Source organism: Taeniopygia guttata, chromosome 10 (assembly GCF_048771995.1).
Source record: "Taeniopygia guttata chromosome 10, bTaeGut7.mat, whole genome shotgun sequence".
NCBI classification, from domain to species: Eukaryota; Metazoa; Chordata; class Aves; order Passeriformes; family Estrildidae; genus Taeniopygia; species Taeniopygia guttata.
In genome coordinates, this window is record NC_133035.1 from 11,116,864 (window position 1) to 11,131,579 (window position 14,716).

Sequence of the window (14,716 nt, forward strand, 5' to 3'; positions counted from 1 at the left end):
CGTGTCCAGACTGAGCGAGGCTGGGGAGGGGTGCCAGGGTGTGCCCTGGGGGCTGTGCTGGGGAAAAGGCTCTTCTTGCTGAGCTGAGGCAAGTAGATAAGATCTTTGTCAGGCCAATACTAGGTAGCAGTGCTGTTCCCCATGTTCCATTTTTACCAATCTGTCCCAGAATTCAGTAAAATGCACCTTAAATGAGTGAGCCAAGCCCTTCAAACAAGTCCATTATATGCTGTTTCGGAGAGGATATTTTTTGCTATTCCCCCACTTAGAGTACTTGAGTTGTAGATTAATCTATGTGGAGTCTCAGATATCATTTATTCTTTCTTAGCAGCAGGCTCAGGATTTGACTTTTGTTTTGTTGTTAAATGGTTTAAAAGAGATATTTTAAGAAAAGTGCTGTCTGAAGTTTCTGTAAAGTCATGTTTTCTGAAATGTGAACTTAAAAAGTATTTAAATGCTTTGCTTTTTATTTAAAGGTCTATCAGAACAACAAAAGCCTCAGAAAATACAGTCATTATTTGTGTAGTACAAAGGTAAATACTCATATCTTTCCTTTCACCTGTGATCAAAACTGTGAATCTTACCACTGTAAAGTTAACCTGAAAAACATTAACATAAGAAAACCTGAATTACTACTGTGCTAATAATAATGTGCTGTACCAAAGTTTTTACTATACTTGACCATAGGATTGAGACAGAATTTGTTTTTTTTAATTTCTGGGGTTTTTACTCAAGAATCTCGCTTTGAGTTTTGTTTTGGGCTCCTCCTCGCACTCCCCTGCCATCACTGCAGGCTTTCAGAGTATGTTTCAAACAACTTCTGCAACATCTTGTACAAAACTGTCTTTCAGATCTCTGTTCTGAACCTTTCTTAATCTGCCTTTCAATATGATTAATCTCAGCGAAAACCAGAGATCTGCTGAGTATGAAAAGCAATATAGAACAATTTGATCAGTACAGAGTATCATCTGACCACAGCAGTTTTAAAAGCAAAAGAGATTATGACATCTCAGTAAAGTACTACATATGCTATTTCTTTCCCCCCTCTTTTGAAAAAATTACTTATAAAATAATGTAAAAGTAAAAAAATAAATAAATTCTGTGTATTTAATGAAATTAAATAACTGGAAGATAATTTCCTCCAAGTATAATTTGCGAACGGCCATTTCTCAGAACACATTAATTTTGAAAACCAATTCTGAGGTGTTGAAATTTCCCATTAAAAATACACTACTATCTCTACCAAAAAAAAAAAAAAAATTACCCTGATTAAACATTTCAAGATCCAAAACTTCCTGCATAAATAAAAGATATTGTGCCATCTTGCTAAACATGACCAGCTTCAATCTGCTTATTGACAGACACTTCATATAATGCACATATGTATGCATATATAATATATAACTTTCTTCCTGATTTCAGCCTTACATTCATGTATGTTGAAGGGTCTTTTAACAGTTAGTATAGCCAGATTATTCAGCTACTTCATTTGGACATGTGTCCCAAATGTGACTTACTAGAAGGCTGTGGGTAGGCAGCACTAGAAAATCTGTTTTCATTCAGGCACCTTGAGTTGCCTGTCTAAGATTTGGTACATTCAGATAACAAGTGGTTTCTTAAAACTTTGGCTGTGCAGACTTTCAGGTGCATTCCTGACTAATGCCAGCATAAACAACAAGGATCCAGTGCAGAAAAAGTCCAGTGATCTAGCTCATTAATTGGTTTCCTTGAAGCATTAGAGTTTTGTTTTTTTGATGTAAGCAGCTCATTACATGCATGAAGGAAAATAAAATATCCATGCCAAAGATGAAAGCTTAGAAAAAATACATAAAGTATGTTTTAGTCCTATATCCTGTAAGGATCTAGAAGTATTAGCCTCAGTGTGACATCTGGGGTACAGGTAGATGAAGAGATTGTGAAATTTGGTCTGGGTGAGTTAATTACCACATCTCTGATTTATCCTCCTTGTTTCAAAGGCACAGTGATCGTGAGGAGTCATCAGTATTGCCCTTGATCTCTGCTGGCTTCACAAGGGTATGTGCTATACTTGGCTGCCTTGCTCTGACATTTCAAAATTGTCATGCAAGAAGCTCTCCAGAAGTTTGGCTGTCAGTCACCATTTGTGTCAGTGATCCAACCTTGTAGATCTTTTTCATGCTGCTCATTCTTTGTCCCAATTCTGAATGTTGACATGACACTCTTGGGGATGTAAGAAGTTGGACTGAGACTTCTCTACTTCCTACATTTATTTCAGATTAAATACATGATCCTTTCCTTGAAAAGTTGACATTGACAAATTGATTAGTGGCAGAGTCAGAGAGCAGCTTGCAATGATCAACAGAATGTGCTGTGGGAAATGTCTTCTATCAAATGCCAATTCCCATTGTAAGCAGGCTTCACGCACTGTCAAGGGCTATTAGCTATTGTTTGGAGGCACCTGAGAAGTATTGCATTAAATCTGTTCCTTGGCAACTGTTCCAGCTGAGCAGAAAAGGTGCTAATTAGTGCATCAGTTAAGTGGGTACCTTACTGCCTTCAGCTGACAGTAGAACAAGGCTGGGCCTGATTTACAGCACAATTCCAAATATTTGGTTGCATGCTCACCAGATTTTTGCTGTTCCATCACATTCCATTTGCACCCATCTGCTTATTTCGATTGTGGTCCTGATCCAGGAAATGCTACAGCCTGAAGATAATGGCATTTGTATGAACAGAGTCATTCCAGAGGGCACATAAGTAATTCAACACAGATTCTGAATTATTTATGGATCAGAGCCTTGGAGATGGGGCTAATGGCAGAGCATAGAAAATTTTGTTTAGGAGCTTTGATTGTGGTGGTTTACCTGTGATAATCAATCCTCCTGCCCAAAATATGTGTGTCTGGGGAAGTTTAGTGTGAACAAAGATTTAACATTCAGGCTCACACTTGGTAAATAAGAAATGGTTTTTAAAAAGTGAAAGATACTGAGATCATTGCTATAAAAATCCCAAGGTCAATAAAAGTATATTTCACAGGAAATGTTGTTTTCATCTATATAGAAAATTTGGGATATTAGCAATTGGAAACTCATAATAATTTCAAATTTTAACTACTTGAGACCAAAACTTTTTTTCACTGCTATTTTAAATAAGTAGCATGAAAACTAAAAGTAGATTTTTTTGAAATACATTGATCGTACTGACAATCACAGAGAATAAACAGGTTAGTTGAACTTCATTGCCATGAGAATCTATCACCCATTCAAAATGTAGTAACTTGAAAAGGTTTGCTGGTACCAAAAAATTATCTTCTCTCATTGCTCATATCCCAGCATGTTCCTTTTTGGCATGTCTACTCCTTTTCTGGTTCTTTAGCAAGGAAAAGAAATCAGAGCTTCAAATCCTTGCAGACAGGAATGTGTATTAATGAAATATTTCTAACCTTTTATTTGCAGAGATATGTAGAAAATTCTAGTAGAATGGCCTGTTACAATGAGTTGATTCAGCTGGAATTTGGACAGGTGCAGGCACAATTCAAACTAAGGTAATTTTACCTAAAGCATCAATAGAGAATTTTCCATTTTGCCAGATCTTTAATAAAGTATTTATTTTAATCTGCAATAGTTAATTATAGAATATCAGTTACCTGAAGAAAATACATTATTTGTTAGACTACAACATTATTCAGTATGGAGTTGTAATACTTTATTATCATATATAAGAAGAATTAAGTGGATAAAATTTTTTTGATGCCTTTTTCTTTTTTCTCCAGGGCATGTAATTCATTATTTACAGCATTAGAGAAAAGTCAAGAAGCCATTGAGATCACAAGTGAAGACCATGTAATACAGGTTTGTTCCAGCCATAAGTATAGAAAATTCCTCTGTGTTTTATTTCTTCTATGATTACACTTACTCTTTCTTACAGCACAAGAATCTAATTTAACTTAATGGTTCTAAAAGATTGAAGTGAGTTTAGCTGTCAAATAGAATTTTCTCAATTTAAAGTGTCTGGCATAAATCAAATAAATTCTAAGGGAGATTGTTGTTTCTGAATAAATAAGGATTTACTCTCTTGTTTCTATATTTTTGTATTGATTTCTTATCTCTATTATTCATTCATTCGTTCATTCTCTATATCAAGAATGAATGCAGCCACTGGCTTATGTGCATTCTTTTCCAAAAATATTTTATGTTTATTTGATGCTGTTTAAAATCTAATGGATGTTCTATTAAAATAATTGTACTTTCTTTTTCTAAAATCTGATACTGTTTGACGTATCAGAATTTTTGGCCCAACTGTTTTTGAATGCAATCCTCTCTTGAAAATTTATTTAAAACAGGGAAAAGAAATTGTGCTTAGTTTTGCAGTTCTGAAAACCATCATCTTTTTAAAGGAGTTAGTTCCATCCCTAGCTGTGAAGCAGTGATGACTGATTTTATTATCAGTAAAGTGCTTGAGTCTAAGCCTCTGGGAATTATAACATGCATACAAATTGTATTTTCTTGAGCCAAATCTTGACAATGGCAACTTCATTGAAGGATGTGCCTTCTTTATCTCTTTTACAAACATAACAGAACACATCCTGAAGTTGTTTTAAATACACTTTTTTCAGACCAAACTTTGTCCCTGTGCTGACAGCCCCAAAGTGTGAGAGAAGTGACATTTGCAGGAGTCCTGGAGCTCCAGCAGGCACAGCTTTTTGCACAGGGAAGGGGAGGAAGGGTTCCTTTGGGAGGGAGCTTTTAGTGGAGAACCATTAAAGAGTGGCACCTTTTCCTTTCTCTCCTGTGAAAACATTGGAAGTTGTGAAGTCACTCAGATGCTGCTTTGCCAGGACTGTGCTGGTAACTCAGCAGTGAGAGGCCATGAAGGGGTGGGCTCTTGGTACCAGTCTTGAGCTTTATTGGGCAAGGGCCAAAAACTGCACTGAAATGCAACATTCACTTCAGGGAGCAGCCTGCTTTACTAAATCCCACTGCTTCCACTCTGCTTGGCTGGACTTTGCCTGGACATGGGGATAGTGGTGGTTGGCCCTTTCACAGAATAAGATTATGAATTTGCCAGTAGATATGGATAATATTCCTGTGGTATTTGTGATTTTAGGAACACTGAGGTGAGTTTGGGTACTGACAGAGCCAGTTTTTCAGGAATTTATGTTGTCTGTCTAAACTCTGTGGATATGTGATACTCAGATGTTTGTATAATTTCCCTCTCTTTGCTGACATGAACACACTCTGCACAGCTATTCTAGCATGGAAATTCCTGGTTTGCTTCACAAAGAAAAAAATGTGAGCATCTCTCTCAGGAATAGTGCATGCAGACATTTATTTCAGGCTGGGAAAGAGATCTCCTGGTTAAGCAAGCAAAACAAGGGATTCTCTTGTGCTTTAAGTATGCTGTTGAATGGGTATTTGTTTGTTTTTTTTATCTCACAGTACGTCAATCCTGCTTTTGAAACAATGATGGGCTATCAAATAGGTGAACTAATAGAAAAGGAATTAACAGAAGTGCCTATAAATGAAAAAAAAGCTGATTTCCTAGATACTATTAATTCCTGCATAAAGATAGGAAAGGTGAGTAACAGCATTGTATCATTTTATTTGCTACCTGTAAAAGTTATTGTAGTTCAGCAGTGAAACACATTGTGACTTGCAGCTTCATAGACACATAGCATTTGCAGCTTAAAAGTACAGGAAGTAAACAATTTTTCATTTTTAAGGGCTTCTTTCTCTTTTCTTGCTTGGTAGAGATACTTGTTTTACAAAAATAAGCGATTTACTGCGTTTCTTTATAATTTATGCTGTTCATAGCAAATGGTGTGGGAGTACTGAAGAAAAATGAGATGGATGCACATGTTATCTGGTGCTATGTAAATGAGAAAAGTACCATATTGAAGAATTTCACCATGAAATGTGGAAGCTGATTTGCAAGTTCAGAATGTAAAAATACCAAGGAGACATTTGCAATATCACTTGAAAGTGATAGGCAGTGTCAGCTGCCAGCTGCCAATCTGTTTAATTCTCTAATGGCATGGGAGCTGTCTAATGGATTTCCATCAGAGAGGTTCATTGCTCAGGGATGGGCTGGTGTCACTGAACATCACATAGTGCCTTGTAGGGAGAAGATGATGGGGGTTGCACAGGGAGGTTTGGGAAGGGCTGTGTTTGGTGGTGCTCCATGGCTCAGGGTCACGGGGAGTGTCCGTGGGAAGCAGCACAGCATTGGCACAGAGCAGGGAGAGGGAATCAGGGCACTCTCACCTAGGCAGGGGTGCAAAAGCACCACTGCAGAGTTGTGCTGAGCCGTGCTCTGGAGCTCAGGGTGCTGACACAGCACTCAGGGGCAAAAGCTGGGAGCAGATTCCACGTGCATTTCAGCAGATTGTGTCCCTCATTTCCACGTGTGTTGGCCTGCTGGGACAGATCCCAGCAACAGACAGTAGTTTGGATTATAGTGCTTCACACTTCTCTTGCCTGACTGAAGTTGTTTCAGTAAATGTGTGCAATGCAAAACTGATGTTAGGAGGGAGTATTTATTAAGTTGTAATTCAAATGCATTAGATGTGTCAGGTTTTAAATCCACACCATCAATTCTCAAGATATAAAGTGATAAAATTTTTTAATATTTTAGTGAGCTGATAAAAATTTCATTCATAATAGAAATATATTTTACTCTATGAGTGATAGAAATCTAAATTTAATTCATCTCCTTCCTTGTGCTAATTTTACTCCTGACTGTGTGGCTTTAACAGTGAGGGCTAATGAAATACTGCCTACTTAAAGGTGTCTGTCTGCAACAGCTTAAGCTAGTTTAGGTAGATATATTGTTTGCAGGTGTTCTGTGTTTCCCTCTGGAACATTTTATAATACGTAATCTATGCAACCTTAAATTTATATGTTAATATAAAAATGAATTGCCAATTAAATTATTACAGGACTCATTTGCAAGTAGAGGTTTACTGTGAGAAACAACCTTTGAAATACTTGAAGTTTTGAAATAATTTTGTATCAAGATATTACAGCAATTTCAGAGTTAACTGGATCATTCTGATATGGTCTGTGTGTAGTTTTCAGACTTGTGATTTCTTTATATCCTAAGTTTAGAAGACTGCTTATCACTACAATAGGCTGTATTTTGGCTACTGTAGGTTACAGCGTATCAAAAAAAGGAAATTATCTGCTGCTGTGATAATCTCCTGTCAACAGGTTTGACTTTGGTTTTGAACAAATATAGTACAGTGCTAACATAGTAGTAAAAATAATAGAAAGCAAGTTTTTTGATCTTTGGAAAAATCTAAGCTGCATGAAATTTATCTTGTCTCTAAATGGAATTTAGGAAGATGCACTCTTGCAGCACTTCACCTCTTGTGCTGACAAGCACAGAGCTATTAGAAAGTTCAGTATAATCAAACAGAAGTTCATAGGTGTTGTAATGAAAAGTTGGAAATTGCAAGGTACATCGGGATTCTTGGGTCAGGATGTTGTTTCTCTTAGCAAAAACCGTATCTCTGAAAGTTAACTTTTTGTTACTACAGCTGTCTTGTAATATGCCAGAAGCCAATGTTATTGAAATGTTCATCCATCCATACTTGAGGAGTTAAAAAAGAGTTATGCTTTTCTTAATTTTTCTGTTTCATGATTCAAATTGCATCTATTAAGATGAAATGTGCAATTCTGACTAGAATTCTTGCCTCCTCTGATCTCTGCAGTGTGCTCTTAGTTTTGCTTTTTCTGCAGTGAGACAAACCCCTACTGATAAAGCAGACAAGCCATGCAATTCCTCTCATGCTTTGGGAAGTGTTTGCAAGTTCTTTGCAGAGGGGGTGGGAGAGCAATCACACTCTGTGGCAGCACCTTCCTAGCTCAGCCTTCAGTTCTGTGGGGTTGTGTTCGTGATGTGGTGTGTTTAATTTGGTTTGCTCTGTTTCCTGCAAGCAGCTTGCTGAACTTTGCTGTCTGGTGCAGGGAGCCCCAGTGTAAAAGGAAGGCTGGGCTGGGGGGTTCCTCACTGTGCCTGTGAGAGTTCTCAGTGGACAGATGTGTGCCTTGGCCTTCTCCATGGAGTTTGGAACCTCAGCAGTGCTGCCCTGTGTAAGAAGCGGCTCCGTGGGGTTTGCTGTGTGTGCTGTGGGCTCTGCTCTGATCCCAGCACCCCCCACAGCAGGAACTGGTCACGGTGCTTGTGTGGCTCCAGTGCAGACATAACCATGGGCTTGACTGACAGCACGTCTTGGGAATAGCTCTCCTCTGCTGGAGTGCTGACAGAGGCTCTGGGAGAGAGCATATGGTGTTCTTAAAATACCTTTAAGTGACATCCCTGGGAGAACTTCACCTACCAGCAGGAGTTTGGCTTGGACCTCCTGCTTCTCAGAATTGCGCTGACCTTTTCCCTCACACATTTCCTGCCACAGTTTCACAGGTTTTAGAAATTCACAAGTTAAAAAATCGATCTGTTGACTAAGAAGAATGCATTAGTGAATAACCTGCCTTGAAAAGGATAGGCTTTCAATGAGGGAATTATCCAATCTGTAGTTTATGACTTCACCCCTTTGTGCACATCCTGGGTTTATTACCTGGGTTAGAGATCAATTACTCATCTCTACCTCATCCTGGTTGTCAGGAAACTATTGATGTGCATAATTTTAATTATGAGAGCATTGAATTTTGTGGTGCTTGCTTTATCTTCATTTATATTCCTCAAGCAGCTCACAGAAGACATTATGCTCACTACACTAGTTTGTTATTCACAGTTCTTTTCTCTGACAGATCCTCAGAAAAGCCTTTCATATTTTTTTCTGTACAGCCTGTCACCATGCAGTTCTCTGTGGGCAGGAGTCTTTATTTGCTGGCTCCATCCACAAAAATGTAAAACTATTCTCTCTGTACCTGTGTTCTGGCTGGCTTGACTGTGAAATCTGTCAGTCTCACATAAATAAATATATACTGTGTGCCTCATGAGGGTATTTTCACATACATAAGATCTGATCTACAGTTTGTTGAGCTCAACTGAAATACAGCAATTGGCCTGAGCAGTTTGTGTTAAGTGCACATGCAAGATGGATTTAATTATTAATTAATCACTTGATATTTAGTAAATGCCCAGCTCAAAATATGCCTCTGTTAAAAAAAAACACGAACAGCTATTCTAGGGATGGAAACATGTGGGCAATCCTAAAACCAGAGTGCTTTTAGAGGGGAGGCAGAATCCAGGAGCTATTCTACTGAGCTCTCTTCTGCTTTAAAAGAAATAGAATAAATCTGTGCTGCATTTGATAATAAACTGACAGTATGGAAAGTAAATGTGCTGGTATACCAAAGCACTTTGAGTCACAGATGCATTTCATATTACCCAGTGGTAAGACATCCCAGCCATGCAGGAGAGATGGTGTATCCAGCAGGGAAGATGATGAGAATGGTGTAACAGCTTTGCAGTCACCTTCCTGTCCTGGGTCCCTGGGGAACCCACACCTACTGCTCCAGGGGGACTCTGCTCCAGGCAGAGGCTGCTCTGAGCTCCTGCTCTCACGGGGCTCTTCACCAGCTCTCCCCAAAATGACCTGCAACACCACTGAGGTCAGATGGGGAAGAGAATGCAGCTAATTCCCACAGCTCCTGAGTTCCAGCTGTTGCCATCAGAGTGTTCCCAGGCTGCTCCTCTGGAAGTTGTCCATGCATTGGCATTAACACAGTGACCTACCGGTTACTTACAGGGGAGAAATTTGAGGGTTTGAGCACAATTTAACCAGTCCTGCCTGGTTTTGTATTGTGAGACAACTTTCAGTGACAGAAGGTACGAAGCTACAGCTTCTCTTCATGTTTTATCTGAACTTCCTTCCACTTGAATTATTTTTTCAGGAATGGCAAGGAATGTACTACGCGAAAAAGAAAAATGGAGACAGCATACAACAAAATGTGAAGATACTACCTGTCATTGGACAGGGAGGGTAAGTGTGAAAGCTAAAGTCATGATTTGTGTCTGAATGAAGGCTCAGTTTAGAGTTCAGTTGTCTTCAGCAGATATTGAATTATCCTGCTACTGAGTATAATGGAAGCTTATGCAAGGAAGGGTGCCTCAGACCTCTGTGCTTAATTCCTTGGGGCAAAATCAACTTTATATGTTGTGTGCAGGGAAAGTAAAATTCGTATTCTCCCCCAAAAGGAGCCAAAGATGCAGATGTGCTCACTTGTGACTCTGACTCTTCTAATTCTCCCTGAAGTGCAAGTGCACCCTCTGGTCTTTCTGTGCTTCGTGTTGGTGTCATCAGGACCTACATCCTGTTTCACTGAGCATCTGCACTGTGCCCTTCCATGCTCACTTCTCTGTGCTCCTTTCATGGCTCTTGCCAAGGGTTGTTATGGGATGAGGTCACTGTGTGCTTTGACCATTGGCAAGATTCAAGCATGTCTTGATTTTTATGCAACTTCCACTTGGTCCCCAAATCGAGCCTTTGGAGCACCCAAGTATCAGCACTGAATTAGAGCTGAGGTTTGGATGGGAATTAACACGCTGTTTTTTGCCTGCAGAAAGATTAGACACTATGTGTCAATTAGTAGACTGTGCAATGACAACAATAAGGTAAGTGAAAATAGTGCTATGCTCACTTTAGTTTGAGCCTAAGTGTAACAAAATAATGGCAGAGTTCTGACTAACTGGATTTTTCATACTGACTTGTAGGTGGAGAAGACATGTGAATGTATTCAGGCTGAATCTCAGACAGGTACGACATGTCTCTTCTTTCTCAAGAACTGGAGAACATACCTGGGGAGAGAATAAAGGCCACTGTTAATGGCTTGACTGAAAGCACAGTCTCACAGAACAGTCCTATTTACCTAGTGATAAGCTGGGAATCCAACCCAAAATGCAGGAAAGTAAATACAAGCTCCCTCTCTGCCTGCCTCACTTACTTTAGAGGTGACATAAAGCAGCCCACCTTTGAAAACAGCGTCACAGGGCCCCAAGCTGGTGTCATGGTATTGCTGGATTCAGTGCCACAATTCAGTTGTAGGTGGTGGATCCCTGTGCCAGAAATGAGAAGGATGCTGTCATGTCATCGTGTTGCTGTGGCTGCTCCGCAGCACATGGCACCTGTGCACTGCTTTGAGCTGCATTGCGGGGAGCTTGCGTGTGGGGGGAATGAGGATGACTGACGCTGTCATTCATCCTCATCCCACATATCAGCACTTCGGTGAGGGCATCCTTGGCATCCTTTCTGTTGTTAACTGTAGTCAGCACAGGCTGAATCTTGGAGTCCCTAAGGAACCTGGGGTGCAGTGCTCCACTTGCTGGCATGTGCTCTGCTGTGGCCCACCAGTGCCTGGTGGCAGTGGTTCCTTGGGTCAGCTCAGGTGTGCTGCACAAGTTGTGTCTGCAACTGCAATTATGTCACAGTGGCAAGAGAGGAGCTTTTCTCTCCACACTGTTTTCTTCTGCACAAACATTTAGGCACGTTCTGCCTGAGAACTTGACTGGGTTCAGGACTGGAATAGGGCAAGAGCTTTAAAAGGCACTTTGATCAGCTCTAATCTGCTGAAGCATTGAGGTCAATGTCACTCTGCTGCCAGGCTTTTCTGAGCTTCAGTTCCTTCAACATGCATCTTAGGCAAAACTTTGTGTCTTTATTCAATATCATTTTCTTCACAGATACTCAGACATGTAGACACAAAGACATGAGGAAAGGATCCCTGGATGTCAGATCCACAACATCACGTGGGAGTGATGGTATGTGAAACAACTCATTGTGTTGGGTCTGGCTGAGTTGGAGTTGTCATGCAAACCCAATACACAAATTGTTACATTTCTTACCTCTTCCCTTTATAGAGATAGAAAGATATTTTTTTCTTAATTTTGTTTTCTTTCACTGTGTTGTATTTTGCTCTGTTAGATCACCCCAAACTTGATAGATGAGTTACATATTCAAAACTGTTGCTGGCACTTACATGCTTTTGTTAAATCATCTCTCACCACAGTCTAGGCAGCATACACTAGTGAAGCATGTCCGTGGCAGTGAGAATCCAGTCATATTCCAGTATAGCAAAAATAACATTGACTCTTCTTCTTAAGAACTGCTCAGCACAATAAGTAACAAAGATGTCTGCATTTTATAGGTAGCACAATATCCAGAAAAATCTCATCTCGACCTTTTTTTTTGCACAACCAAAATTGCTAGCCAATATTAAACATGTTTTTAAATTTACAATGTAATAGGCCCAAACCTCTGCTGTTTTTAGTTGGCATAGGTGCCCACTTCAAAAGAGCTTCAGTGATTTACCTCAGCTTGGAAGCTGACTCATTATGACTTGTCATATTGCATCAGGCAGCAAGAGTAGATACATCCTGTAATAATCTAAATTCAGTGGGTACCTACCTGTGCCTGCCAGTTCATACACACATATATGTCTAGTCTTTTTACTGAGTTTGTAAGTGAATATTTAAAGTAATAAAGCAAAGCCATAATTTTGCCAGGCTGTTACAGCCACTTATCTCTAATCAGGGACATCAGTGGTTCAGCCAGCATCTCTTTGCAGTTGTGCATTCTGCAGTAGATTGCCTCTGAAAGGCACAGCAGGGCAAGCAGTGCAGAAAAGGCCTCAGGAGTTCCTGGCTGATCCTCCAGGCCAGCCTTGTCTCTGCAGTCAGGGTACAAATTCTGCTCTGTTTTGCACACAGGCAGCTCCCAGCGGCGCCGCTCCTCCATGGCCAGGGTCCATTCCATGACTATCGAGGCTCCCATCACCAAGGTAATGTCACAGCTGTGCTGGGCCATGAGGCTCCAGGGCAGCACCAGCCTCTGGTGCAGCTCCTTCCCCTGTTCACCCCCCCACTGCTGTAGCTTCAAAAAGGCAGATCCTCTGAGCAAAGATCTCACAGACCTGCTTGGTACAGTGTCATCCACGGAGTCAGCCATCACAATACCCTTTTCAAGAAGGAGAGACTGGAGTTCTTCCTTCTTACTTATGCATTGTCAACTGCATTCTGAAACTATTCAAAAATTTGCCAAAGAACAGCTCTTTAATAAATTGTGAGAGGCAAGGGGGAGAAAGTTACATTCTGAGGCTGTGCCTTGGAGGAGAAAGTCATTAAATGAGATGACTTAAGTTTCCTTAAGGCCACTATATTATTTCCAGAGTTAGTAGCAAATATCAACGTTTCGGTAACATCCCTTTCATTTTGTTTTTCCCCCATGCAGATTAAATCTTGTTGTTTTCCTGAGTTTTCCATAGTAATTAATGAGTTTCTCTGTTTTTTAAAAATCGCTTCTAAGTTCACCATATGTCTGATGCTACATTAGGTAATAAACATCATCAATGCTGCACAAGAGAGCAGTCCCATGCCAGTTGCGGAAGCTTTAGATCGGGCTTTGGAGATTTTAAGAACCACTGAATTGTACTCTCCACAACTGGGGACAAAAGATGAGGATCCACATACAAGTGACCTTGTTGGAGGGTTAATGACAGTAAGTACTTACTGCCACAAACAGCTCTTGATTAATGTTTGCTGCCTGATTTTCCCAGTTACTTGATCTTTATCATCTGCCATGTGCTCTACAATGCTAAATTTTCAGGAAAAACTGCACGCATCTTTTTGTGGACTTTCTCCCCCTACTTGAATAATGTAGCTTTGGAAATGGGAAGAAAATTGACCAGCCCCTTTAAAACATTAGTTTAGCTAAAAATGGAAAGTAAAAACAAATGTGTTTTCAATGTGTTTCGTTTGAGTAAGGCACATATGGGAGAGGAAGAAAGAAAGAGAACCAGATTTTTTATTTATTAATGAGGATTAGAATGATGTGGTTTTGGGGGGCTTTTCAGTCTATCAAAATAATGTTTTCAAAAGATTGCAAAATACATTCTTGCTGTTTGTTGGGTTACATTTGTACCTATAGCATAGTACCCAAAGTTGAGCAAAGGGCACACAGTGAAGCAAGAACTGAACACAAACCTTCAGAGCCTGGATGAGTTTAGATGAATGTTACCTGTGCCCTAAGGATATGTGCTCTCATTACTCTGTAGGTTGCATATGAAAGGCTACATCAGGGAAAAAAAAATACATTGTGTTGGATGCAAAAAGGCTTACAAAATGTGAGCTTTTCAGAGATGTCTCTGGGCTATTATAATTTTGTGTTGGAAATATAATGACACCTTTGCAGTATCTATCAGAATCTTCAAATAGTTTGTGTATTTTTACCTTTAAAAATACCACAGCAAATATCTAATCAGCAGAAGCATGTGGGAGACTTCAAGAATTCCAGGAGAAGACCTGAATGGTTCATACTGGGTTGTATTTACTAACTGAGTAGACAAAATTTATTGTTACCTTAACTACAAAAATATAGGAAGAATATTGATACATGTAATTATTAGTCTTGAAGTGAATCTTTTCTCCTGCTGAATACATAAGAGTCCATAAGCTCGACTGGTTTCTCCTTTTTGTGGATTGTTGATTCTTACATGCATTTGTATTTTGATTGTATTTGGTCCACAAACATGAAGATAACAATATTGCAAAATATAAAATCTTTACTAAAAATAAACCCAAGGCTTTTTGATGGAGCAATAAGAAAAGCCGAGAAAATTCATTTCAGAGCATATGGCATGGTATGAGCATTAAAGTTATTGGAGATTAACATTTTTCCATCAAAAGGTCTGCTGAAAACATAATTATATTGTTCCATTTGCGTTCAGAAGTTACATCTGAGAAGGAAACAAGTAATATGTTATTGGATTTGAACTCTCAA

General features: G+C 39.6%; 1 protein-coding gene across 6 annotated transcripts in view; it reads left to right on the plus strand.

The window, feature by feature from the left end:
- The window catches only part of PDE8A (phosphodiesterase 8A), a 142,072-nt gene that overhangs the window by 113,318 nt on the left and 14,038 nt on the right, over positions 1–14,716 (plus strand). For 5 of the 6 annotated variants that reach the window (XM_072934060.1, XM_072934061.1, XM_032750307.3 and 2 more), the window contains exons 4-14: positions 477–533; positions 1,977–2,034; positions 3,435–3,523; positions 3,752–3,830; positions 5,418–5,555; positions 9,837–9,925; positions 10,506–10,557; positions 10,657–10,699; positions 11,623–11,700; positions 12,649–12,719; positions 13,271–13,435. In XM_072934060.1, coding sequence (XP_072790161.1) covers positions 477–533; positions 1,977–2,034; positions 3,435–3,523; positions 3,752–3,830; positions 5,418–5,555; positions 9,837–9,925; positions 10,506–10,557; positions 10,657–10,699; positions 11,623–11,700; positions 12,649–12,719; positions 13,271–13,435 — 919 coding nt within the window. The remainder of the gene's footprint in view (positions 1–476; positions 534–1,976; positions 2,035–3,434; positions 3,524–3,751; positions 3,831–5,417; positions 5,556–9,836; positions 9,926–10,505; positions 10,558–10,656; positions 10,700–11,622; positions 11,701–12,648; positions 12,720–13,270; positions 13,436–14,716) is intronic. The other variant, XM_072934059.1, reaches the window with a different exon arrangement.